Below are 27612 nucleotides of genomic sequence, written 5' to 3' on the forward strand. Positions count from 1 at the left end.
TATACATAAATGTAAAATCACCAACAAATTTATTTATTGGATTTTTAATGGAATTTAGAGATTATATTTAGACCCTTGACCTTATTAATACTAAAAAAAGTAATAAGACTGCACTCTTTAAAAAGGAATAATATGGTATCTATCTATCTATCTATCTATCTATCTATCTATCTATCTATCTATCTATCTATCTATCTATCATAGTTTTATTGTATTGTAGTTGGATTTTTGCCTTTTATATATTTTTTTCATTATATCCTCTTATTGCCATTATATTTATTTTTATATTTTTTTACTACTTGTATTTCTTTTACTATCATTACCATTGTAGCACATGTTTATATTGTATGTAAATTTGTATGTGTTTGGGAATGTTTTCCAATAAAGGTTGGAAAGAAAAAAAAACTATATCCCTGGTGTACCCGCCGGAGCAGCAGGGGGCGCTAATGTAACACTGCCAGCACTAAATACGCACGTGACACAACACGGAACTCACTTGCCTGTATACATGGATGGATGTTTGCAACAAGAGCTGTGTGCCATTTTCAAGTAAAACATTACTGTATGCAATGACTTCGGGGTGAGCCAATGAGCCATTAATCTGCATTTTGGGATTTGAGCGATAATGGCGGTGAACTGGGCCGAAAGGATCTCCGCTTTCTCCGTCAGCCCGTCTCGCTTCCTCTCCGGGACAACCGCCGAAGCTTTCCTGGCAGAGCTGCTCCGTGAGCTGCGAGATGACAGAGCCAGTTACAGTGTCAAGGTAAAAATAAATAAGTGAAGAAAACAATGCTGTAGGATTTCTTTTGCACTAGTCATCAGTCTACAAATGCACAACCCCTTACGAAATGCTGTACGTGTTAAAAAGTATAAGCTTCTCTATATGGATAATTGGTTGTTTACCCAGTCTTCCGTGTTAGTAAACGGAATCTCATTGGGTTTTGGGCTGTTGAACAGATCACCTTGGGCTCTGGGAAACTGAAAGGAGCATTTTCTCTGTAGTCTGACAATATTTTCTAAAATTATTACTATAAATTGAATAATTGTAACACAAACAAACACATATATGTGTGTACAGGCTAACCCAAATCACTCAGCAAAGAGGCTGTATTCATCATTGCTTTTCATTTTCTAGTTGTGTGTTAAAGTAATCCTGACTGGTGTTTCAGGTCTCTAGTGTTGTGAACACCGATGGGTCTTTAATTCTTATCTTTTACCTCCACCTCAGGTCCTCCTCTTGTCCCCACTATGCGAGTACACGACTCTGCTGTGTCCCTCAGACTCTGTGGGTGAGGAGACAGCTCTGGAGCTCATGTCAGTATTCGCCCAGTGTCCTCCCAAATCCGCACAGTTTCGTTGTCACCTCCTCCTGGCCCTCTCCTCCGTGCTCGTCTGCACTTCCTGTGTGAGCAGCCGTTCCCGTGCATCTCAAGATTTCCTGGACCTGCTCCTTCAGATATCCCAGGACACTGGTGACCTCCACGGTGATGGCGCTCTTCATTCTCTCCGGGTCACAGCTTGTGACTGTTTGCAGGAGCTGGAAGCCTGCTCTCCTGGTCTTCTCTCCCAGCATGTCGAGCTCTTGAGTGGGCTCAGGCAGAGAGAAACCTTCAGGTTACACCAGGCCTTTGCAGGACTTCATACTCTGGTGTTGAGAAATGCTGTGTATCAGCTCACCCAGGAGAAAGGAGCCGGTGCTGAGCAACTAAAAGCTCTTCTGGGAGGGAATACATCAGTTGCATGGGAAGCAGCCCAGGACTCAGGCCTGATGAATAACAAAGACTCAGCCATCCTGTCCTCTCTCATCCTGGGGCCCATGGGTTCAGTGCCCACCCTCCACACTGGGCCTGATTGTAAGGAGTTGCGTTCAGTCCTGTCCTCCCTCTTGGAGGAGTCCTACCTCCTCACTCCTTTCTGTCAAGCTGCACTTCTACACAGACTGACAGAGGTGGTTGCCATGGTGCCTGGTGTCCCTCCGGCCATATTCAGAGCTCAGCTGCTGCGACTGCTCGGCACAAGCAAGGTTTGTGTCAAATGTATAATTCACAATACATATTGTCAACATTTCTCATAGGGACTATTTCTATCTATCAATATAACTTTACTGTGTAAAACTGTCCATAATCTGTTCTGTGGATTATCCTGAGACAAAACACACATTGCCGTGCACACCAGAGTTTCATATTTCAAAAACACCAGCACTTAAAACTGAACTCTCTGCAGGGTCAGATCCCTCCACTGATAACATTTCTCTTTGTATTCGGGCAAACTGCCCTTTTGAGTAAATTTTTCTTTGTTGAGATAATATGTTTATAAGACTGGGCATCTCTGTAGCACCACAACTAATGGTGCTAACAATGTACAACAATGTGACACATTTTACCTTAATCAAAAAAATGACAGCTCCTTTGATTTGGATATTGCACTTGGCCATGTTACGATTCGATTAAAGTTAAAGTTAAAGCAACTGGTGAACCTGTTTGTAAAGCAGCGTTTGCTCTAATAAAAATGTCAGTCAATAATTGGCCCTTGTCTATCATGTCGTGAACAACTATGTTCTGATGAAGTGGTTTTACACCGATTATTTACACAATGTAAATGCATGAAAAATGAAAACTGGTTTTAACGTCTACATTTAGACAGTGGTGTGCAATGACAACTATGGATTCATTCATAAATCTTTGTCCGTATCTTTTCAGGTCTGTCTCCTCCACGCCACTCTCCTGATGAAGTGTGCGTTCACAGACAGCCTGTTCAGCGCAGAGGATGAAGCTTTCATCCTCAAACGTCTGGTCGTGCTCTCCCAGCATCCCCTGCTGAGTACGCCCGAGAAGCTTTTCTACATGGACTGTATCCTGCACTTCCCTGAGAACCGTCCCATAAACTGCGGCGACGGAGACGAGTCGCTCCCTGTGCTGATGACTCCCCGGCTGGCCTCGGCTCTAGTGCCCACCGTGTTCAACGACAGCGCCACCATGCTGGCCCGACTCAACCTGCTGTGTCTGGTCTACCTGGAGGAGGGAGAGGAAGTGGAAGGGGAAGAAGGGGAGGAGGGCAGGGGGTTGGCCTACCTTTACGAACACGTCAGCTCGCTGCTGCACATTGTGAAGAACGGAGGCAGCAGAGAGATCGTTGTGACCTTCTTCAGGGCCGCCTTCCTCTTCCTCTCGTACTTCTACCACATGGAGCGCTACTCTAACAGCCTGACTGAGAAGCTGTGTGAGCTTTACCTCCACCACACCCACCTAGCCCCGCACCTCATCAGCCTGGCCGACCAGACTCAGGACCGGCTCTCTGAGTCGAACTGGGCTGTGGAGCTCCTCAGAGAGCTGCAGAGAGTCATCACTAGTGCACCGCTTACCCAGCTCACCTTGCAAGACCTCGGCTGGCACCTCAAGATGCTGGCACGCGTGGCAGAGGAAGGAAAAATCCCCCAGCGCACCACCCTCAGCTTTTTGTCCAGTGTCATCACTCCATCGTCCTCCTCGCTGTGCGTGAGCGGTGACTGGCGCTTGGGGAACAGCATTCTGGGAGTTTGCCGCCGCCTGCTCATCCACCCCAGTCTGGACTCGCTGCTTATCCCTCTGGCTGACGTCCTGCAGCATCTTGCCTGCCGCTACGGAGACACAGACATCCAGGACCATGCCCGTCTTTACTACACCCTCCTCACCACGCTGTCCCGGGAGAAGCTGGCAGGGGTGTTGGCGCAGGGTGCGATCGAGGGGGGGCGTCAGGTCAAGAAGCGATCGCTGTCGAGCCTCATGGCCGAGAGCGAGGGGCTGACGGGCGTGCTTACCATTCACCAGATGGAGAAAGCCATATTCAGTGTGGTTGAGGTGAATTCAGAGCCACAGACAGATAAAGAAAGTGTCCCAAACCAGAATGAGACACAGAAATGTCCAGATGATGTGAACACAACACTGGAAGTCTACCGGAGTCAGTTCAGCAACCCTGCCTTCGCCTCAGAAATCACCTTAAGCTACCAGCTGGTTCACACTGAGGCTCATGACTCCCGCTTCGATCAGCTGTTCAGCATCCGCCTGCACTTCAGCCTCACAGATGAGCACTACGAAGAGCTGAGCGACATCAGTGTCCCCTGTCTGTTCAGAGAGCGACCGTCGCCAGTGGTGAAGCTGAGACTGAAGCCGAGGCGGCCACACCCCACCACCCTCCGCGCCAGCGCCCTCTTGACCACCCAGGATGGGCTCTCCTGGCACGCCCTCCTCCCGGACATCCACGTGGCCTTCCAGCAGGCCTTCATGCCTCTGCCTGCTCCGCCGGCCTGGGGACGAGGCGGCAAACTAAACCTGTTTGAGGGATTATGGGATGAATTCTGCTCAGAGAGTGAGGACTGCGCTACCAGCCTGTTCTGCTGCCAGCTGAAGGAGGCAGCTCTGATTTCTTTGGTGGAGAAACACTTCCTCCCCTACCTCATCTCAGACTTGTCCCATAAAGAAGAGTTTAAAGTGCTTCTCTTCCTCCCTCCACAGTCTCACATGCTGCTGAAAATCCGGTCTGAGGAAGACGCCGTGCACTTTGACATCGCCACAGACAACTGGCAGCTTTTGCCTCACCTGAGCTCTTATCTACTGACACTTACATCTTCACAGGAAGACACTCACAGCTGAGTGTGATGCATCTCACTGGCTTGTTTTTAAATTTAAAAAAAATAGCTGACTTTTAACAAAATCACTTAACCTGTCAGCACTTTAATACATTTAATTGTACTGAAAATTAAATAACCAAAGACAGTTGATTTAAAATAAAGTTATTGCACTTTAATTTTCTTAATCTGGAATTAAACAAATGTGTGAAATTAAAATGAAATATTTTGTAATTTATTTACCAAAATCTCATTGGTTACAATCTGCAAATAAAAGACAAAATAAATAATTTACTCTGGGTTGCACAGAATCTCCCTGACATAAGACTCAACAGAAGTATCTGCACCTTATCACTAAGGCTCCAAAAAAAAATCGAATTTATAATCCACATTAAAGGTGTCGTGGAATATTTGAACTAGTCAAATGTGTCTTCACAAGTAGGTCCCTGTTTTTTTTAAATTAATTAGTTAATTTTAAATCATACACATGGTTCATATTCTGCCGTAGTTATTCCACTGATCAACAGCCACTGGTGGATACACACCAACAAACAAGAACACACGAAGAAGATGTCTGCTAAGAATAAACATGGATGTAGGGATGGATGGTGATCTGGCAAAAAAGATCATCACACGATCTGCATAATGTTTCGCTCTAATTTTATTGTGAAAATCATGACTGAAAGTTGTATCTGTCTGCTGCTCTGGCGCGTCTTTCGGATGTTTGTCTACTTGCCGCTACTCTTCACTAACAATGCTGTGTTCTGTTTACTAAATGTGTCACAACCAATCTTACTTTTTGCTTAGTTCATATGGAGTATCCATTTGTACAGCACTGTTTATTTACAAGGTGCTATATGTGAGTGTTTTGATTTGAAAGTTCAGCTGCTGCCCCGGCTCGTCCCACCTTGGGTTGCTCTGCCTGCGGCAGGTCTGTGGACGGACTGTAAAAACTGCAGCTGGTGACAGTGGTTCTGTTCAGGTGGAGAACTGGTTCATGAGCTGCTACACCAAGCTACGCTGCAGAGCAGAACAAGGACTGCTGTCTCCCGGTGCAGTTAGCGGGCTAGCTGTTTAACAGTTAAGAATGAGCTGGTTAGCAGCAGTTGAAAATTTAATATCTAAATATAGCAGCTCTTAATGACGAGATCTGTACAATAAATCTGAAAATCAGATCATATGCTAAAGTAAGATCGTCATACATCCCTACATGGATGTAAACGATGCAGAATATAAAGGTCTAAAAAGAGGAAGGAAATGCGCTAAATTTATATTAACATATTAATGTGTACATTTAATTCATTTTGTTCCCAAGGATACACGCACTTTGTTCTGGTGAGAACTGAAAAATGACTTTGTTTAAAATAAAAACTCCACAGGGCAGCTTTAACTCTCATCATATGTTGGTGAGAACCAACTGAAGTATCTGAGCTTTTATTTGGTAAAAGTGCCCATGCACAGGTATACTGGAGCAGCCTACTTTATGTTTAGAAAAGTATCCTTAAGGTTGCAAGTATACAAACAAAAACTTGTAATGCATTAAACTCTTAAGGCAGTATATGAAAGTCAATGAAGCATTGTGACATTGTGATATCAGTGATTCCCATCCATGTCTGGATTCATCTCAGTTCAAACTGATGTCCATTAAGAATATAGTTAATCTCCACCATGAGTCCTTTATAAAATCCCAGTCCTTTAATCAGCGAGGCCCTTGAAGTTTGGTTCTGTGTAAGGTGGTAAGGCCGCCTGCTTGCTGAGAAGTTTGTCCATGATGGCGATCTCTGCGTCCCTCTTCTCCACCTCGTCTACGGGGGTCCACGACATGTCATGTTGGAGTTTGAATGCACCAACAAATGTGTGAGGGCAGCTTGGGCCCCATTCCTTCAGAGAACAGCGCAAAGAAGGTTATGTCATCATGAGGTTTGTGGCATTCAGTACAGACTAACAAATATTTTTTCTTAAATACATCAGTTTACAATCCCAAGTGCTTCCACAAATTCTAAACCGGAATATGTGCGTTGGCCTCTTTCTAACCAACTTTGGCACAAGTTCAGCACAGAAATTTTATTTTATTTTTTTCTGTTTTTCTAATTTTCACCTCATAAAATGATCTAAACGAATAAATATTCTGGGTTTGGCTGTAGAGAAAAACATCTAAAAGCCTTCCACTACAGCAACACTATGAAAAATGAACTATTCTCTGGTATGTTCCTGAATGACAACCCAGTTATTATCTCTATGACACTCCCCATGTCAGTTACAGCTGTCAAAATTCCATGACCTGTGTGTACCTGCAAAACAAACGTAGCTTAACTTTAACCAGCTAAATCCAACCTAAACTGCCTGTGTTTTGGCCACTAGCTCGCTATCAGCTCCTCCTCCTCAGTTAGATGAACTTTGAACACCACACTCCTCCAGCTCCGAACATTACGAACACATGCTTTCAGGTGTTAGGTTTGGCATTCACGTGTATTATCTCCCTGAGGCGATGTTAAGTAACTAGTACTGTGCTGGTGTTTCGTATAGCTTCCTGAGCATATAGGGTGACATAACAATGATCAGTATAATGCCCAACCTTAGGAGAGATAATGGAGAAGTATTTCTGTCCAGATTGCCGCTGGTAGAGGTAGTACATGTTGCCTGGTTTTTTCACTATGTTACAGGCAGCGTGGTGAAGGTCAGCATCTCTTTTAGCCTCTTCTAAAACCTGGAAATAGAGAAGAAAGTAAGTGTTTTGAACTGAAACTGTTTCTTTTTACTACTGTTTACTACGGTTACTGCACAGTCATGTCAGGATGAAAAAAACAGTCAGATCTGAACATTACCTAATGAGATTTTGCATTATGATCACATGAGCATGACGAATTTGGGGTCTGCTCCTCTTCAACAGATAAAAATCCATTACATATGGCTCAAACTTGCCCAGTTTTTGCATCCTGATATGATTAGCTGCAAAAAGCCTACAACAATATTCCATAAACAAGAAGTGACTTCAATATTTGGGGCGTTCAGTGTGTGAACTGGTGTGTAAACTGCTGTTCTTACCTTTCTCGCTTGTTCCTGTAGGTATCTGATCTGATCAGCGATGACTGTCAGTTTGTTGGAAGCGTTGGCTTTAATGAAATCATCTCCCTGACAAATGCAGTAAAAATATCAGGACTATTATATTCATCCTCATCACGAGGTGTGTACAGCTCAATAGTTTGTATATAACTAGGCATAAGACCACAGTCCACACCTTCTGTACTTGTACTGCCAGGGCCACCAGGTCCGTGGGATCTCCCACTCTGTGGGTCTGGTAGGAGCTGACCAGTTCCAGCCCGCTGGGGGTGCTGCTGCTCTCAACCAGAGTTACTGCAAAAACACACAGGCACGGTTACATCACATGCAACTGAACCACCCCAAGGAAGAGATGCCTCTGATGTAACAACTACAACTGCTGCTACTATTATTACTACTATACTATAATAGCAGATTCTACCACCATTACCTATTAACTAATAATTATTCATATATGACATAATAATGTAATGACTGAAATTACATACTTCTAAACACAACCCTCATGTTTGGAATAATATTAACAAAAAACAGTCTCCCTAGTTTTGTACAGTGTTTCAGCAACTACCAACATTAATAAAATCCACATCAATGCACCTCTGGTAAATACTGTTGACGACTTCGACTGCTCTATAATATCGTACTACAGCGTGAAGCTTTAGTCGTTACACCACAGCTCAAGTTGCCACTGGTTAACTGTGCGGTTTAACATGAGGTTTGCAGCAGGTCCCCCAGTGACTGTAAACGTTACCTGTGGTGGTTTTGTCAGGCTGACTGGGAAGGCTGACCGTCCTGTCCATGCTGTCGTCTCACAGTGTTCACTACTAACTAACTCTTCTCGTGTGTGTTATCCAATCTAACCCTCTCCGTCAACCAGCTGCTTTTGTAACCAGCTAAAATTTGACCAAAAATACCGGAGGCTTGACGGGGTCCTGAATCTCCGCCCATTTTGCCTGAAATGGTAGCTGTAATTGTGCCTGTATGAAAACGTTAATATTAGAAAATTGAAAAAAGTTAGAAGTTATATAAAGTTTATCTATGGTTACGAATTTATGTTTTAGACATGTTATTTTACATCCTGACTAATTTTCACATCAACGTCTCTATGATGTATTCTGTAATCATAACATGGATTTGTTTTCAGGCACACCGACACAAGCCCAACCTCGCCACAGAACATTTAAAAAACAAGATGTGTCACTCTTATAAAAACGATTTTAAGAAACAAACAGAAGTCGGGAAACTGTCACATTAAACAGTAGCTGTGCTGTGACATTTTAAATAAGAACAGCTTCAAATCACGCACAAATCCCCTGACTAATAAAATAGTAGACCTAAGAGCCAAACCTATAATTATCTTCTTGTTTTCACTTACTTACCCACTGAACGTGCTTCTCCCATAATCCATTGCGAGCGCACCTACACGTATTTTATTTCTGAAAAAACGCGAGTACTATAAGTCCGTAGACAGCACTCTTCATCCACTATCACCAAGACAACAAATGAGGGAATATGCTTTGGAAAAATGTTGTTGATCCTTAGACTTTCACACTTCCAGGATCTACGAGGAGCACTGAAACTATGATGAAGCAACACTTTACCAAGACACGTTATGTTGGGGTTTCCATTAACTTGCAACTCATCTCTGTGATACCCCCAAATATGCAGAGGGATCTTAAAATACACACTGAGATGTCAGTTTAGTCACACCCAGCTAATACCAATGCAGTCTAACACGAGAGCCCCTCAATGAGCCCTACCATCATGACGGTTATGATGTTCAGTTTTTGTTGAAACTGTGTTAAAGATGTGTTTAATTCAACTGTTGGATGGTGTGTTGTCAAGATGAATGAAAAGTGCCACCAACAGTACAGTACAATAGTCTGTGTGACTGGTGCAGAAGATACTACATTTTAAACAAATAACGAAAAACCTACTGAAAACAGAGGCACCGCAATTAAGCAAATGGAAGGACACAATTATTGATATTTATGAAATGGAGATAATAAATCACAGTATTAGAAATCTAGCAAACTCTTTGACATGAGATGGAAGAGTATCCATTAAACAAATATTATACAAAAATAATATTGTTAAAAAACAAATAAATACAGAGAGAGGAAAGAAAGGGGGTCGGGATAGGAAGAGGGGAGCAGAGGAAGGAGAAAGGAATAAGAACAGCTATATGTTTAAAATTAGTTAAACCTGTCTTATTCGTTAGGCTATTATATTTTTCTCTCTCTTTTATTTTACTTTACTACTTATATTTGCTTAATTAATTTATCTTCCTAAATGTACGTTTAATCTGTTAAAGTATGTGTATGTATGTGCCTGTATGTATGGGTATAAACTGTAGATATCATGGAGTTGGTAACTCCTTCTGTTGAGAAATAATCACTGTAAGGGAATGCAATTTAACAAATAGAATACAAAAAAAGACTATGCTCATCTTACACTTTTGTCTGTATGTAGCCACGGAAGTTCCTTATTTCATGCAAGTTCTAACAGGCCAATGCCTCATTACCATGTTAAATACAGTGTTTGTTCTGCTCTCATTCCAGGTTTGGGATATGTGAAGTGAACAAAGTGCCACGTCTGAGAATATACATCACACACCAGCTCTGAAAGAAGCAGCTGGTGTCACAGTTTGTCCTGTGGACTAAAATTATTTAGACAATCAATCAGATATTTAACAGTTTCTCCCCGAGTTTTGTCATAATGAACTTCTGTTGCAAATAAAACTTTCTTTTATCAGGGAATCCATTCGGAAACCAGTAAAACAGTTATTTAATATATTTAATAATAAACTTTTATTGTATTCTACACTAAGATCAATCGTAGCTTCACTTTCCTCAATACAGGCCCACAGTAGGAGCGTCCTATATGGCACTATAATGATTTCTCCAAGTGTAGGACTAAAGGGGGGGATGACGGGGTGGGTGGTGTTACCGGGGGCTCAACTGTTCAAACCCCACCTCCAGCCAAGTTACTGTCGGAGGAAGAGGAGAGTTTCACCCCTTCTCTCTCTACCGGTTCCTGTAGTCTCCGGTCCAGGCTCCTGACCCGCTGCAGAGCCCTGACATTTTACCGTCATGGAGCTCCGTTATGCGCTGCTGTTTCTGTGCCTTGTTCTGCCATTGTGCACATCGGACAATAATCTGAGCAGCCACTCGGTTTTGGAGCCGTATGATATCCTCTTCGACACGGCGGTGGAAGCCTACTACAGGGGGGACTGGTTGTCGGTTATCCTGAACATGGAGAGGGCGCTCAGGAACAAAGCTACGGTCCGCAATGTGAAGGCTCAGTGCCGGCTCAGCTGCGCCAACCAGTCCGCTTTCGGTGACCCATTGGCCGGCTTGGGAGTTCCCATACCGGGGGCCGGGTCTGTGGAGGACCTGGGCTTCTTCCAGAAAATCCTGAAACGGGCAGACTGCGTGAACTCCTGCGAGACTCAGAAACTCGGTCCGCCGAATCTGCATCTGGTCAGTGAAGAAATTGAGCTGGAGTTCAAGAAGAGGACCCCATATAACTACTTACAAGTCGCCTACTTCAAGGTATATAAGTGAGTGCAGTAGGCGGTGAGCTATAAGTGGAAAATGGTGCTGTAGAGTGATATAAATGTTTTGTCCCAGTGTAGCTGCAGAGTGAAAAACTTCAATACATTTTAATTACGATCTCATTCAATCTTTAAGTCAGAGCTGATGTGGAGCTGGAGACTGTAAATACCCCAACCCCCTAAAACCAAGACAGCCATGCCACGTCTTAAGGTGGAGTCAGCGTCTGTCTGTGCAGTCTGACGCGAGGATGTAGACTTTGGGTTTAAAGGCCCAAACCGCTGCTCTCTAAACGTTTGCATATAAAAAACAAAGTAAAGCTTTGCTGGCACACTTGAGTGACTTTTAATACGATGGAAAGTTGTTTGCAAACTGTTATAATCTCAAACTTCCAATTCTCTTTGTACTTTTCATTCACAGTTTTCTTGGATTGTTATGTTTGTATTGGAAAGTCCGACTCTCCGGCAGAAACCTGAAAGCAGCAACATAATGAAAAAAGCTGGTGCAGAGTTTTATACTAAAATCTGTGCATATGTAAGAAATAATGTCAAATATAGCCTCTATGTATTTCCTTAATAATTCCTGTCATAACTGTTCCTTCATGCTCAGTGAACAAAAAAAAAAGAAAAGAAAAAAAGATAGCACAAAATGACAACAACATATTGTCAGGTTTACAAAGCTGTTGATCAGCTGTTGACATTAGTATGGTCACTATATTTCTGACTTCTCCAAACTTTGGCCATAGCAGCTACTTCTGTGGATCAAGCCTACTGGATCAGTGGTTCTCAAAGTGGGGTTCACAGACCCCCAGGGTTCCTTGAGGGGATTCATTGGAGTTCCCAGCAAAAATGGGAATAATTTAACTTTGGTCAATGGTTTCAAACAACCTCTGTAATAAAACATCTAAAAGCAAATATCAGATCAGATGGGGGTCTGTGGTGTAATTTGTGTCAGTTTAGAGGATTTCATCAGCTAAAGAGCCAGATATTTCTCCTAGGAGTTTGTGGAGACCAAAACAGAGGTGAAATAATATGAATATTATATTCGCCAGATCTGCTGGATGTTGCTCCAGGACTGCTCGATGTTTAAATATCTGTAAGCTAACATGTGAGCAATTACAACTTTGTGCCAGTGTTGTGTTTATGGCCTGATCTGCTGCTCCTAATTGATAGAAAAATGAGCTCATTCGGCTTTACCTCAGTTGACTGTTTGAGAGGCACATAGAAGAAGAAACATTAGAAATGTGACCACACAGCAGTGAGCCTGTAACAGAAGATCAGAGTCTGTAGGCTTTCTCTTCCAGGTGGTTTGCTGATTAACAAAAGTGTAATGGGAGAGGATGAGATGAACTTGTGTGTTGTTTCAGATCAATAAGCTGGACAAGGCGGTGGCAGCGGCCAACACCTTCTTCCTGGCCAACCCGGACCACATGGAGATGAAACAGAACCTGGATTACTACAGGATGATGGCAGGAGTACAGGCAGAAGACTTCAAAGATCTGGAGGCCAGGCCCCACATGGTGAGAGCGAACTCTTTCTCTGAGGACTTTTATAGCATGTTGGCCTCTTGTCTGGCATGTTGATTATAATAATCACATTGTTGTGTTTCTTTTTGTCCATTTTACTTCAGAAATCTCCTGACATACCTGCTGTGTTATTACTACTGTTACAGTGAATAACACATCAAACAGAACCTGAATTGAAAGGTGTACATACCTGACTAACCTAATACAAGTAAACCCAGACTAATTCTGACTATTACCTAGAATAGAAACATGTTTATATCACATAGCTCCAGTAACAATACACATACTTTCTCCTCAGGCCGAGTTCCTGCTGGGGAAGAGTTACTACAGCGACGACTCGTTCGGTCTAGCGGCCGAACACTTTGAAGTGGCCATAGACGAGTACTTCACGGCCGATAAGGAGTGCAGAGCTCTGTGCGAGGGAGCCTACAACTACGACGGATACAACTACATGGAGTACAGCGCCGACCTGTTCCAGACCGTGACAGGTGAGACTGTACATCTTTGTTCTTAAGAACGTAGAGAATTGGGTGATTGATTTAATCTAAATGTGATTGTGTGTGTGTCAGACCACTACACGCAGGTCCTGGGCTGTAAGCAGCACTGCTCCGTGGAGCTGGCCTCTACAGCTGGTAGAGACAAGCCCTTCGAGGATTTCCTCCCCTCACAGTTCAACTACATGCAGTTCTCCTACTACAACAGTGAGTCTCACAGCACTCTCTTCTTCAGCGTGTGTTTTTGTCCAGTGCCTCTCAAGTTATAATATGTAACTTTTCCAGATTAAAATGTCTAAAAATGATCATGTGTCAACTCACGATCGACTTTTATTCAGTTTTAAACCACATTTTTAAGATACACCTTTTGCATTTTGTTAATTTTCAACCAGAGATTTTAACCAGATGAAGGATTCTAGTCATCGGACATCTGGATCTTTTTTGCTTTAATTATCCCAGTCAACATGTGGCGAACTGAATAGAATGTAGGACATAGTTTTGAAAAGCTCACACCTGTGTATTTAAGGTCCTGCAACTCACAGCGCATGTGAGGACAAAAACCAAACCATGAGGTCTTCTGAAGTTTCTGTAGACCTCTGCAATAAAATTGTGGTGAGACATAGATCAGGGCAAGAGTATAAAACCATTTCTAAAGCGTTCAGTGTTCCTAGGAGCATATTGGCTTCAATAATAGTGAAATGGAAGACGTTTGGAACGACCAGGACTCTTCCTAGAGTTGGCCGACCAGTCATATTGAGTAACCAGGCAAGAAGAGCCTTGGTCAGGGAGGTGACCAAGAACCCAATGGTCTCTCTAACAGAGCTTCAGAAGTCCTCTGAAGGAGAGATCTGCCGGAAGTACGACCATTTGAGCAGGGCTCCATCAATCAGGCCTTTATGGCAGAGCAGCTAGACGAAAGCCACTTTGAGTAAAAGACATACGACAGCCTTGCTGGAGTTTGCCAAACAGCATTTAAAGGACTGTGAGAGCATGAGAGAAAAGATTCTCTGGTCTGATGAGACAAAAATTGAACTCAAATTGGGCAGAACACCAAACACCAGGCACCGCTCATCACCTGGCTAATACCCATTTCTCACAGGCTACGTCATCCACATATTGGGAGTCCTGATGCAGGACTATTAAGATGATAATCTTGAAATATTGATATGATATTTGTGAAAGTTCAACTCCTTAAACACTAGATCATTGCTCTAGAGAGGAGTCACCACTCTGTTGGGCTTGCTTGCTCTGTTGGGAACACGGGCGCAAGAGACACAGAGAAACATCACAAATCCAACCAGGGAGCACAGACACTAAATACACACAAGGGAGGCAGTAACTGAACACAGAGGAAACACATTAGGGTGGGGCAAACAATCATGAAGGAGGGAAACACCTAGACCCAGCCCTAGACGGGAAGTAAAATATCCACAAGACACACAAGGGAAGTTATTTCAAAATAAAAACAGGATATCAACCAAAAGTCCAAACATAAAGAGTCCAAAAGCAAGCACACAAACCCTAGTCAAGCTCCATAAACACTCGATCTTACACTTCCCATAATCCATCTTGTCTCTGTGTTAGAGTCCCACTGTTTGGTAAACATCTACATCTTTCAAACCCCACACCCTCAGATTTGGTTTATACATTTGTTTCCTCCCAGAACAAGCAGAGATAACCCAGATGACACGATCAGGGTTATTTCTCAGGCCTCATAAAATTAATTGAAAATGCCAGAAGACATTATACAGCTGTTTTTGTTCATAGGCCGAGTTGTTCTCTCCTGGTAAGTAAACTCATCTGGATGTGTAAAATCAGTGGAATGAACAACTGTTTAAAGAAAGCACAGTGCTCTTGAGTTAATACGATGATAATAATGCCAGTTAAAAACCCAGTGACAAACACAACAAATTGTATATCAGTACAATAACTCTTTCACACCTGCTGATCTCCTTCTTGCTTTTGCCCCCTCTCTGCAGGTGAGAAGTACGAGCAGGCCATAGAGTGCGCTAAGACCTTCCTGTTGTTCCGTCCTAATGATGAGGTGATGAACCAGAACCTGGCTTATTATTCTGCTGTGTTGGGCGAAGACAAGGCAGGAACCATATCAGCCAGACAGGTACAGTAGGTCTCGCTCGCATCACAAGGAGTAGAGGCTTTCATCCAAAAGCACCGTACAGTTATTTCTAGCAGAGTGTTATCTTAATCCATAACGATCGGCAGCAAATCAGCCTGCACAACATGAGCTTAAAGAAAATATAGTCTCCATTATATCTCAAACATACTCAAGGGCACAAAAGAGATATTAAAAAAGCACTGATGGTAATCTAAAGTACATAAACGTTTGCTGCTGCTTTTTAAAGAAGCAATTGGTAAGATTTTTACTGCCCCAGGCGCTAAATGTCCATATTATACAGTATTTAGTGTGTATAGTACTGTGTTAATAGAACTGCCAATCAATACTAATGAATTAGCTTTCACAGCTGAACCCACTTTAAACCCATTCCCAGTTTTGGAATAAAAACATTTCAAGGGTGTAGGTGTGGGTGAGGCACAAAAAACCCCCAAAAAGACCCTGTTTATGCTTCTTCCTGGTTTTATATAGATTTATAGTTGCTGGTTATGGTGCTTTTGCAAAGTAATTGGAAATGCAGCATAAATTGCTTTATTATTAATTCATCAACCCTACTTAAAAACACATTTTGTTTAATTTATAGAAACCTTTAGACTTAAAATTAATATCAAACCTAATTTTTGTTACTTATCAAGGATCTGAAGGCATAGACATTCTGTAATTCTGGCATAGACAATTTTCACAGAAGTTATTTTCACATGTGACACTGAAAAAAGCACAGGTATAAACTAGGGCTGAACGACTAATCGAAACATTATCAACATCGCAATATGGCCACGTGCAGTAACGGAATTGCAAGAGCTGCAATTTCTTTGATAAAAGTAAAGTGTCTGACAGACCACAGATGAAGCATGGTGTTACAGAACGGTACGGTAGCTAATTCCATCAGGCTGCTTCAGGTGCAGGGCCTTGGTGCTGTGCCTGCCGGCTCACTGTCACACTGTCATGTCTTACTGGGACCCATGAATAGAACTGATCCATTGTTAATGTCATTAGTAAAACCTGTGCGTTTCTTCTTATGACAAGTCATGTCTGCTGTGAGAAAAAGTGCTATTTTAGGTCCCCGGTTTGTGTCTGGTCAGGTAACTCTTCATCTCTCTGTCCCCATGTTTCCTGCCATCTCTCCATTGTCAGCTTTCCAATTAAGTCGTAAAAAATCACCGTAAAAATAAAGAAAAAAGGTCTATTGTTATTGGCAGAGACAGCAACTGTGGAAAAAATCCACGTAGCACTCAGTGCTTCTTTTTAAAGCTTATTCCTCTGAACACATGAGAACATTTGAATGCGATCAAAGTTCACTGGTACCTGTGTAAAACCTTTTTAGCAATAACCTCAGCACATATAATATAAGAAATATAAACTTAGTTAAGTTATTTTGCCCTAATAACATATCTCATGTACATATAGTGGCTTTTTTGCAGACAGTAGTTTTCAACAGATGTAGTCAAGGTATAACTGATTTTCTTTTTTTGACCCCCAGGTGGTGAAACAGTACATTCAGCAGTCCATACTGGAGAAAGAGCTGCTTTACTTTGGATATGAAGCCTTTGGAATCACCTTTGTAGATCCAGTGAGTGAATGAATCATATATTCTCCATCACATTGAGCTCATTTAATGCTATGCTGAAATATAAAGAGTGGTATCGGACATTTTACGTTACTGTCGTTTTGTATTCAGGACACATGGACTCCTGAAGATGTCATGCCTAAGAAACTGAGAGACAAGCAGAAGTAAGATTTTAAGACACCGCCACAAACACATGTACAGGGCAATTATGAATGGGCAGTTAAAGTGATGTTATGGCCTTTCTGTTTCCCCCTCAGAGCTGACAGAGAGACTGCAGCGAGGATCACAGAGGAAATAGGAAACCTAATGAAGGAGATCGAGACTCTGGTTGAGGAGAAGAAGAAGGATTCGTCAGATATGGCCAAGATAATAGTGCCGCAGGAAGGTAAACATGTCACCCAGACGGCTAGTCAACCAAATGTTTGAAATGTTTATTCAAATGTTTAATTCAAAATGATTTGCTATGTATGGTTGTGGCGGCACAGACCTGATCAGTGGAGCGTAACTTGATCATCTGGATGGTGGTTTAATTTGAGACATAATCGATTGCTTATCTTTGGAATCCCGAATGTTGAATCTGAATTTTTAACGCGAATTTTGGGATCAGAAAAAAAATCAGATACATTATTTCAATGAAAAAAAATATCAGTGCTAGAAATTCACAGGCTTTACAATTTCAAAATCTGGTGAGACGGATTGCCCCATAAGGATAAGCGGTATGGATAATGGATGGATGCATGTATGGTTGACTCTTGACTGTGACCTACCTCCTCTAGGTGGTGCTGTGTTGTACGATGACATCAAAGTAACCATGACGTCCAAGCAGCTGAATGGCTCTCAGCGGGTGTTGCTGGATGGAGTGGTCAGTGATGACGAGTGCAGGGAGCTGCACCACCTATCCAATGTGAGTTATCAGTGTAGTGAAGTCGCTCACATGTTGTTGAGTTATCTTTACTGCCATTACTACAAAAGTTGTTAGGAAATTTCTTTTGTAGTGGAAGTTAAAACAAGATGGACAGGGCAACATACAAGACTGCAGACTGATAAAACCATCACATAGACAAACACTAAAGATACACAAAATACTACATGTAATTACAGAGAAGACAATTAGTTAATATCATGTACTTTAAAGTGCCAACACCTTGTTCACATCGTAACACAACACACCACAGTTCAAGGATACAGAATAAAGCCATCAACCCACAAAAGCATTTCGTCCATTTTTAGAAATGCCTCAGTGCTTCGGTGTCAGGAAACATCACCAGTTATATGGCGACTAATCTTGCATCCCTCTTAAACTTGCACTAAAATGAGCTAAACCATGGGAAAACACCATTACTTTCTAAGCTTAAACTTGAAAATTTTGAAGTTATCACAACAGTTCTGAGAGTCTCATGCCAAACAGTTGCAGACTATAAAAAGTTAGTTTTTAAATGTCACCAATGTTACAGTTGTTTTTAGATGTTTTTGCATATTTGTGTAATTTTAAAACATATGCCTTTCTTTCCCAAAATAAAAAAAGAAGCTCTATCATGTCACCGGATGTCTGGTTGTCTTCTACGTTTGTGTCGTCCGCTGTGTGTGTTGACGTTGTGAATATTTTCCAGGCAGCTGCTCTGATAGGAGATGGCTACAGGGGGAGCACTTCCCCCCACTCCCCCAGTGAGCTGTTCCAGGGAGTCACCGTCCTGAAGGCTGTCAAGGTCTGTAGCTCTCCTGTGTCTAAAGCTACTGTTTGGTCAAACCTGTGATGTCCTTATTACGAAACAGCCACAATGTCCACATGCCAGGGAGTGCAACTTTTCATGAACACAGTCACATTTGAGTACTTTCACCCTCGTTGGTGTCGTCCTTGTACCTGCTGGTGAACCGTGTTTCCACCTCCCGCAGCTCGGACAGGAGGGGAAGGTCCCGCTGAAGAGCGCTCGTCTGTTCTTCGACCTGAGCGAGAGGGTGAGGAAGGTGTTGGAGTCGTACTTCAGCCTGGAAACTCCGCTCTACTTCTCCTATTCCCACCTGGTCTGTCGCTCCGCCATTGACGGTGAGTCAGACGGTTATGATATGCTGGTGATACACTGCTCTTTATTAAAAAAATCAGTACTCCTGTGTCCTCAGTGATGGGAGGCTGCGGATTTATCTTTTCTGTTGGTTCATTCATAAACTGATCTGTCACATCTGTTAGATCTATCATTACAACAACTTAAGTATTTTCAGGTCTTTAAAATTGTTTTCTTTTAAACAGTAAAAACAAAACCTGAACATGAAAAATTTCCCAACTCTCTTCACCCACGCTCCACCCATCCAATAACCTGATGTGCCAGATGGTTTGTTACACAGAACCTTCAGGGAACACTTTGTCGGAAACTGTTTGGAAAAGGGCAGCTGCTTTTAAAAAATACTTGGCAGGTGATTGGATGAACCTTCTGACCATCTAAGCGCTGAAGAAGAAACACACCTTCCCGTGGTCTGAGGAGCTTTGAAAGCTAGGTAGCATGTCAGTAGATGATTGCTGTTGTCTTTGTAAGGAAAATTTGTGCATAAAAGTCATGAATAGGAATAACAAAGCTGTCTCTTCTTCGTAGCGGTCAGTAGTTCCGCCCTCATAGGAGGCTGATTGGTCTGAACCACTGTATTTCGACCACAAGTGAATAGAGTTTCGGAGCCTGGAAAGATGGATTCTCACTTGTGAGAAGTCCAGCTGCCTCACAAGGTTACCCATCCAAACAAATAAATAAAAATAATAGTGGGAAAAAGGATCTATTTGTGTGTAGCTAAACACCCAGCCACCCATTTTCTCTCTAGTAATCTCACTACTCCTGAACAGGGATAGGTTTAGTGTGGCAAATGGATGTAAATACCACTCTGCCTATGAATCCCAATTGCTGTTGCTATTGAGAAGACTCCAGCTAGAAATCATTGACTGATGTGAGTGAGGTACAGCTTAAAACATGTGACCTACAGTATAGTACATGTTGACTCGAAGGACGTGATGGCAGGTTTATTGTTTATCTTGCTGCAAACCAGGTTGTGTGATTTGCACTTTGTTGCCAAAACAGATGCTCAGTCAATGTGACATGCTCTCTTTTTTTATTGTAAAATAGATCTACATTACATTACCTCACAATAAATGTATGTTTGTAGGTGCGTGTGTATTTTGACTGAAAGTAAAGGCTGACAAGCTTTGACGATGCAAAGAAACCTAACAACTGCTTGTGTGCCCGGTGTATCCACCTTGTCTTTGTGATGATTATTTGGTTGCAAAAAAGTGGTCAAAATAGTGGACCTGAATTTGATCTCTTCCAAAGTTAAAGCTGCATTAGTTGATTTTTACAGGCCAAGAGGGGGCAGCATAACACACAACAGTCATATGTTATCACCTTATAAACATGTTGTGGTGAATGTGTTGACAAACAACTGCCTGTTAACACATCCAGCAGACACTGAGAATTAGCCATTTAGTGTTAGTATATATCATTATATATACTAGCATATATCATCGTTGTTATATATCATATTATATATAGCATTAGCATATACTATAAGTAGTAATTTGGAATTCTTTTTGCTCTAAAATATCAGACATTTTAGCATTTAAATCCTTTACTATCATCACCAGCTAGTTGCTAACTGCTGCTAGAAACAAGGCTGATAAAAGCAGAGTTGGTGTCTCTAGAACAAAAACATTGCATGTTAAAAAGCTCTGTGATAATTGTCTGTAGCTATGTCGCAATGAGTGATCCCAGTTCATGTTACACACAGTCATTTAGTCCATTGTCAGTGGAAAAAAAAAGATCAGCTTTAAAGGAGCTATTTATAAGTTTTGCTATTGCTACATGGCTAATGTTAGCATTAACAGCTGTTTACTTACCAGTCTAGGAGAAACGTTGTGAGTTGAGCATCAAACTTCGTTCCTTTACTCACCAACAGCTGTCTCCAGTGCTGGAAAGCAACTCCAATGTTAACTTGTCTCTATCTGGTCTTTTCTTCTACTGAAGTTAGCATGCTAACTATCTATCTCTCAGCTAGCGTCTAGTCACTTTCTAATAGCGACTCACTGTAGCCTCCAGTTTGCCCTGAAGACGCAGCACTGCTCAGAGGTCATATTATAACGTCTTGTCTTGTTAACGCAACCATGGCCGAAGCTCTTGTCAAGCGACAATCACCACCACCTACTCCCAACACGAAACCACATTGAGCGGCAGAGAAAACTAGCCCCTTTAAGAAATCATCCAATTTGACTTTGCACTTTTACAGTGCTCCTGGCAGGTGGTGGCGGTAGTTGTGTGATTATGGCCTAAAACGTTTCAGCTTCCCTCTGTATTGTTGTTATTTAGAGAAGCAGGAGGACCGTAAGGACCTGAGTCACCCTGTTCACGTGGACAACTGTCTGCTGGTGTCCGAGGTGAACGAGTGTATCAAGGAACCTCCTGCATACACACACAGAGACTACAGGTGAGCACATGCACACAAATACACTATGTCTAGTCTAACCATCAACCACACAACTGTGATAATGAGCACCCACATAACATCCTAATGTCCCCCCTGCAGTGCCATTCTTTATTTAAATGATGACTTTGAAGGAGGAGATTTCATTTTCGCTGAGATGGATGCCAAAACAGTCACGGTAAATATTCAACTGTTATTTCCACAATCTGCATTCAACACCACGTTACAATACTTATTATGTGTGAATAAAGGCAGCTGTACATTTCAAGCTTGTTTTATATTGCATGTTCTGTATTTTCGGACTTCTCCAGGCTGAGGTGCGTCCACAGTGTGGCCGTGTGGTCGGGTTCGGTGCAGGGAAAGAAAACCCCCACGGTGTCAGAGCTGTCACTAAGGGTCAGAGGTGTGCTGTAGCGCTGTGGTTCACACTGGATCCTGCTCACGAGGAAAAGGTACGGATGATCTCTGTAGATTAACATCAGTATTCTTTACCAGCAGCATCGATAAGTGTGTAAAGTCAGAAAATTTAACTCAATGTACTAATTGTTTTGCAGTAAACTCCAATTCAAATTTACATGCAATGTAATAATGTGCCACACTGCTTCCCCCCAGTATCTCGAAATATTGCTTCTACAATTGCTTCATTATTAATAGCTAAAGAGTTTACAGAAGACAGAAATTAAGAGGGTAGATTACCTAGTTAAACCTTTTTATATCTTAATGGAAAAATAATTTTCACAATAGCTGCCAATGAGGACATTATAAGTGGATTTAGCGTTTCCCAGATTTATGAAAAATGGAACAAAATGCTGAATTTTGAATAAAAAAAGTAAATAAATTGTCAAAAAAAATAAATTGGTAAATCAACTGAGCTCAGGCCCAGCTCTGTGTCTGCTGATGGAATTGAACACGGCAATATTTTGACCTATCCCAAAAAACGAAATAATGACAACAAATATGGATTAGGCCAGATGATGCAGCAGCCTTACATGTATGAAACCAGATATCCAACTGTGTGCCATAATGAAACCACAGGTTACATGGGTGGACTGCAGGAGAGAAAACTAAATTAATAGTATCTCAATTGCTCTATCAAAAAAGTTCGACTACCCTCCCTTCAGCAAAGAGAAACATTATAATACCCCCCCACCCCCCAGTGTATAGACTTGTCAGCACTGTCTCCTGCTTTGTTGCATTTTCAAAATGTAACAGCAGTCATATGGATTAGGGTTAAAGCAGCATTTTATCAGACCCATACAGCACAGTGTAACATGAAGTAAACTAACACAATCCTTGTCGTCACACAGTGCCTTTAATCTAAAATCTAACTTAATACACACAATGGATCATTGCTGCTGCAAAGAAATATAATGGTTTGTAATTGTAAAAGAAACACGGCTGCAGTTAATGATGTTTTATTTTTTGACTGGCAACAGGAATTCGAAAGAAATGAGCAACTGTTTTTCCTGCAGGAGAAGTTTTCTGGAAATACACACCTACAGTAGATAAAATGAAAAAAATTTAAATTACACAACCCCCCGCCCCCTCCTTGTGTTACTAATCGAGCATGAATAGACCTTTTGTGTTTGCCTCTGGTTCTGGTATTTTGATTCCTAATTGGATTATTATGCATTCTGTTTCTCCTCACATGTTTCCATTGGTTCTGTAGGAGAGAATCCAAGCTGCGGATATGCTGAAGATGTTTTCCACACCTGTGAATGCCGAGTTCAGTAAGAAGGAGGTGACAGACACCTCAGAGCCCCAACCAGTAACACCAGAGCCTCCATCAGATAAAAAACAAGACGATAAACCGGCAGAGCAGAAGCCGGATGCACCAGCCGACACACAGGCCGACAAACCGGCTGACACGCCGAAGGACAAAACAGAGAAGAAACCAGTCAGCAAAACAACAACTAAAGGCACTAAAGCCAAAGCTGCTCCGAAAGCAAAGGCCAAAGCTGGAGACCAGGCAAAGGACAAGACAGCAGACAAAGGCAAACCTGCTGCAAAAAAACAGACGGTTAAAACACAAGCCAAACAGGTAGACAAAAAGGACAAAAAACCAGCTGCAAAAAAGACAGTAAAAGTCGTTGCCAAGAAGGACTCCAAAAAAGCTAAAGCTGACGGCACGTCAGCCTCAGACTCTCAGATCGAGGACAAGGACGAGCTGTGATCAAACAGCACCTGGGACTGTGTATGTGCTGTCTGTTTTTCTGTTTGCTCCAAGGTCTTCTCTGTGGGTGGTTGAATGGAAATGGATTGAAAGTTACTAAAATGTTGTTTGCCTTTAAAGTTATTGGTTGTTGTGGATGATACCAAGGGACTGCTGTTTTACCCGGATTTCACTCACAGTTTTAATTGAGTACTTTTTTTTTATAGGTATATCCTTGTTGACAATCTGCAAAAGTGCCCAAATAACCGCCTTCGTTTGACATTCAAAGCTTTGTATCTGTATAGATGGGACATATTTTCATCTCGGTTTTCAACCTGAATTCCTTTTATTTTCTCTTATTTGTGATGCCATGATGTGAAAGCGCGGGTGGTCAAAAGAGGGGGGGCAGAAGTCAACTGTGTGAATCAATGAAATAAAAGTAATGTTTTTAAATTCTGCAGTTTTCAGACAGAAGCAAAATATCATGCAGCGCTCCAAGCTGACACTGGGTGGCAGCATGGAAGCACCAGTCATTTGTCACAAACCCACTGCTCATTTAACAAACCATAACAAATTCACTTTTGATTGAAATCCTCAGGTAGTGAACTCTGGTATTTGTGAAGTCCTGCTGCTGTCCCGCTGTGATTAGTTTTAAACCGGAAATATTCGAACCTCGAGTGCTCATTGTTTGTCACATCACTTGAACTTTGTCGAAGCAAAGCAGCTGTCTTTTTTATTAATCTTAGTGCCTGCAAGGAAAACTGGTCGAGTGTGTGCAGACTTTATTTACTTTTCAGTTTGCTACAGATTTGGTCCATTTTGTAATTTTGTGTGTGTACACACATATGAGAGAGAGAGAGAGAGAAAGAGAGAGAGAGACATTTACTCAAGCACTGTACTTTTAAGTCTTTGTATTTTACTTCAGTGTTCCCATTTCACTTCACCTCATTCTTAACAATTCTTACTTCTTCAACATTATCATTTGACAGCTGCAGACTAGATCATAGAAAGAATAGAAATTTCTATTGTCACCCAACAGTATAACATTGTGTCGTCCACTGGGTCATAGAATATAATTATTTTCTAACTTATTTAATACCTTTTAATTCTAAATACTAATCAACATTTAATCGCATTATTTTCATTTTTAAATAGGCTGTTGATTTCTCCCCAGTGATTATATGATCAGAGCTGACATTTAATATGCTTGGATGTATTCAGGTCCACTCACACATTAAGACACTGATCCCGGTCCGGTCAGATCTTGGTTTCTCAGGACTGAGTAGTCCTGTCGAGGAGTAGTACAACAGCGGACCAGACAGTGCTATTCTGGCTCTGAACTATGCAGGAAGACACCACACAGGCAGCAGATGTCCACAAGTTGACCTCTGATAGGATACGCTGTTCAGCCTATAAGAATGACACCTAAGTTTTCTTCTCTGACGGCGACGTCTCTTGTACAGCACCACACATCATAATATGGAAATATTCCAAAACTGACAACCAGTCAAAACCTTTTATTCCACACTTGTGTTGACATATAGCACATATTTCATATTAGGACTATCTATACAGCAAAGATACTACATCCAAACATGACTGTAAACCTAAGCAGCAAGTGAATAAGCCACATTGCAGGTGGAAGATCCGTTGCAAGGCCTTTGATGAAAGTTGTTAGTGGTGACAACTTTATCATGTGGGCTGGAGGTCTACATGGCTGCAGGAACAGTCTACATCGCACCTCTGCTGCTGCAGGCCGGCATGGGGGAAAGCTACGTGACCGTGGTGCTCGGTAAGTGAATGAACCATACACACTGGGTGACCATGGGTGAAAAGGTATGATGTTAACACTCATTATAGTATCAAGGAAACATTTTCCCTCTAAACTCCTTAGATCGTTGCATTGAAATAACTACTTGAAAGTCTCCAGTATTAAAATAAAAATAGGTATAATGGTGCTCCATCCCACCAGTGCAGTTCCAGAGACTTGGAAGAATCAACACCAAAGCAGATTGTACAGCATGTGGAGGGCCAATACCTTACTAAGACAGTTTGTGTTGTCTCTGCCAGTTTGTAGCATCCACATTACACCGAGGTAGTTGATGGGGCAGGTCTGCTTTGATATACTGCATTGTGATTTTCTTACATTGCCAATGACCATTGTTGTACAATTCCAAACAATGGGCTCGTCCAGGATTTGAACGCGGGACCTCTCACATCCTAAGCAAGAATCATACCTCTAGACCAATGGACTACACATATTGCATAATGTATGTTGCTTTGATGCACTGTATTTACAGACATTCCTTCTTATGTGTATGAATTGCTAATGTCATACTGTTCAAGATAATGGGCTCGTCCGGGATTTGAACCCGGGACCTCTCGCACCCAAAGCGAGAATCATACCCCTAGACCAACGAGCCACTTCTGCCTGAATTTTATCTCAAGTAAAAATCTCAAATTCTGAGCACACTTACTGCCGTAAAGCACTCAAAAGGCTTCAGAGAATGATGGTGAGCATTCAGTAGTATGATCTGGACAGAGTGTATGTACCTGGTTAGAAAAAAACAGAAGTTAATGGATGCAGGGCTTAAAGTTAAAAAAAAATCCTGAGCCTGAAATGTTGTTTTATTTTTGTTTTTTTTTTGCAGAATGTACAGATTCACTTCTCTTTAACAGCATGCGCTTTTCACCATTTATTTAAAAAATACTATATGTCAACAGTAACAGTGCAACAGCTCTAAAGAGCGAGCAACTTTGAAAAACTTCTGGATGATTGTAATTTTGAAAAAAAGATTTGCTCATATACAATATGTGCTTGGCACCATTTTCCCTCTATTCTCCATAAAAGTATGTGCAATGTAACAGACAACTGTAAACAATACTGCAATACTATAGCAACGTGTAAGTGTTTCCTTCTGAAAAACAGAAAATGGGAAATAAATAAATAACTAAGATTAAAAAAATACAGTAACATTGGAGTGCTTAAACAACTGGTAAGCTGAAGTTTAAAGTGAAATGAAGAAGGCCACTATCACTTATTTCTTCATTCTTTTTGGGATGTAAACAAGGAAGTTGTGAAGGACAGATCATGTTCAGCAATGAACGTGCACACATGTATTTTTGTATTTTTTACCGCTGGGGGCAGATAGCAGCTTCCTTGAGCACACCGTGCAGAAACAAGCACTCGGCTCCTTCAAGCTGCTGGATCCTACACTGCCAGAGTTGCCAAGACCCGCCCCTCTCTGCTTCTGATTGGCTAGTAAAGTTGGTTAGGTTCAGTGTCTGGTTAGGTTGAAGAGAGCTGTGTTCCTCTCACACCATTGGTAGGTGAACTTTATTACCTCGAACATGATAAAGTCACACAACAAATTCCCAAGTGTATTGACTTCATTTTTCATCTATTCTCTCACAGTGTTGTGCCGGAATCTTTAAGCCCTGTGGATGTAACTCCAGTTTTATGAGTATGTGTTTAACCAAAAGTGTAGCTATTAGCACGTATGAAATAGAAAAACATTAGATCCTAGTGTGTCAGGATAGGAAATGACCAAAGGACCCACTTGATATGTTTATATTTTCATCTGATATAGAGTTGCATTTGAGGAGTTTGTCAAAGGCTGTCAAAGTGTTTTTACAACTAATGGGCTCGTCCGGGATTTGAACCCGGGACCTCTCGCACCCAAAGCGAGAATCATACCCCTAGACCAACGAGCCGCTGGCCATGAACATCTAAAGAAAAATAACAAATTCTGAGCTGAGTTTTAAACTACGACATGAACCTTTTACACAGAGTGTGGTTGTGGTTATTTATTATCTTTCAGATGTCTATGAACTATTAGCATTTTCACTAAAGACACATTTCTGCTCCATTTCCGATTGTTTCATCTAAATATTTGAAGAACTATGTGAAGGCCTAAAAATGGAAAACAATGAGACTTTAACAAACAGTTAGAGGAGAGTCACAAATCTCTGTACAAGTCAGTGAAACACACAGGAGATTAGGAAGACTTTACCTAACAGCTTATAGAGGAAATAGAGCAGGCAATATTTACTAAGTGATGGGCTAATTTA

At 41.8% G+C, this 27612-nt stretch overlaps 3 protein-coding genes and 2 non-coding genes across 5 annotated transcripts; 2 read left to right on the forward strand and 3 right to left on the reverse strand.

Moving 5' to 3' along the window:
• The first annotated feature begins 491 nt into the window (after positions 1-491).
• ap5b1 (adaptor related protein complex 5 subunit beta 1) lies at positions 492-5105 on the forward strand. Its single transcript, XM_056404339.1, has 3 exons — positions 492-763; positions 1229-2023; positions 2700-5105. Exons 1-3 carry the CDS (start codon positions 626-628, stop codon positions 4626-4628), a joined length of 2862 nt encoding a protein of 953 aa, XP_056260314.1. The 5' UTR covers positions 492-625; the 3' UTR covers positions 4629-5105.
• Positions 5106-5984: 879 nt separating this feature from the next.
• c2h1orf50 (chromosome 2 C1orf50 homolog) lies at positions 5985-8609 on the reverse strand. The gene is made up of 5 exons (XM_056404353.1): positions 8415-8609; positions 7842-7957; positions 7649-7735; positions 7179-7310; positions 5985-6484 (listed from the first exon to the last, which is right to left on the reverse strand). Exons 1-5 carry the CDS (start codon positions 8461-8463, stop codon positions 6299-6301), a joined length of 570 nt encoding a protein of 189 aa, XP_056260328.1. The 5' UTR covers positions 8464-8609; the 3' UTR covers positions 5985-6298.
• Positions 8610-9541: 932 nt separating this feature from the next.
• On the forward strand, positions 9542-23994 carry p3h1 (prolyl 3-hydroxylase 1). The gene is made up of 15 exons (XM_056364944.1): positions 9542-11217; positions 12584-12736; positions 13041-13230; positions 13312-13443; positions 15216-15355; positions 16851-16940; positions 17049-17101; positions 17195-17322; positions 17714-17841; positions 18548-18643; positions 18831-18981; positions 21275-21392; positions 21492-21567; positions 21701-21841; positions 23059-23994. The coding sequence occupies exons 1-15, from the start codon at positions 10756-10758 to the stop codon at positions 23560-23562; spliced, it is 2562 nt and encodes an 853-aa protein (XP_056220919.1). The 5' UTR covers positions 9542-10755; the 3' UTR covers positions 23563-23994.
• Positions 23995-25892: 1898 nt separating this feature from the next.
• On the reverse strand, positions 25893-25964 carry trnap-ugg (transfer RNA proline (anticodon UGG)). Its single transcript has one exon. It is a non-coding gene; the product is annotated as a tRNA-Pro (tRNA).
• A 1219-nt stretch (positions 25965-27183) lies between these two features.
• trnap-ugg (transfer RNA proline (anticodon UGG)) lies at positions 27184-27255 on the reverse strand. Its single transcript has one exon. It is a non-coding gene; the product is annotated as a tRNA-Pro (tRNA).
• Positions 27256-27612: the final 357 nt, after the last annotated feature.

Source organism: Seriola aureovittata, chromosome 2 (genome assembly GCF_021018895.1).
Source record: "Seriola aureovittata isolate HTS-2021-v1 ecotype China chromosome 2, ASM2101889v1, whole genome shotgun sequence".
NCBI lineage: Eukaryota > Metazoa > Chordata > Actinopteri > Carangiformes > Carangidae > Seriola > Seriola aureovittata.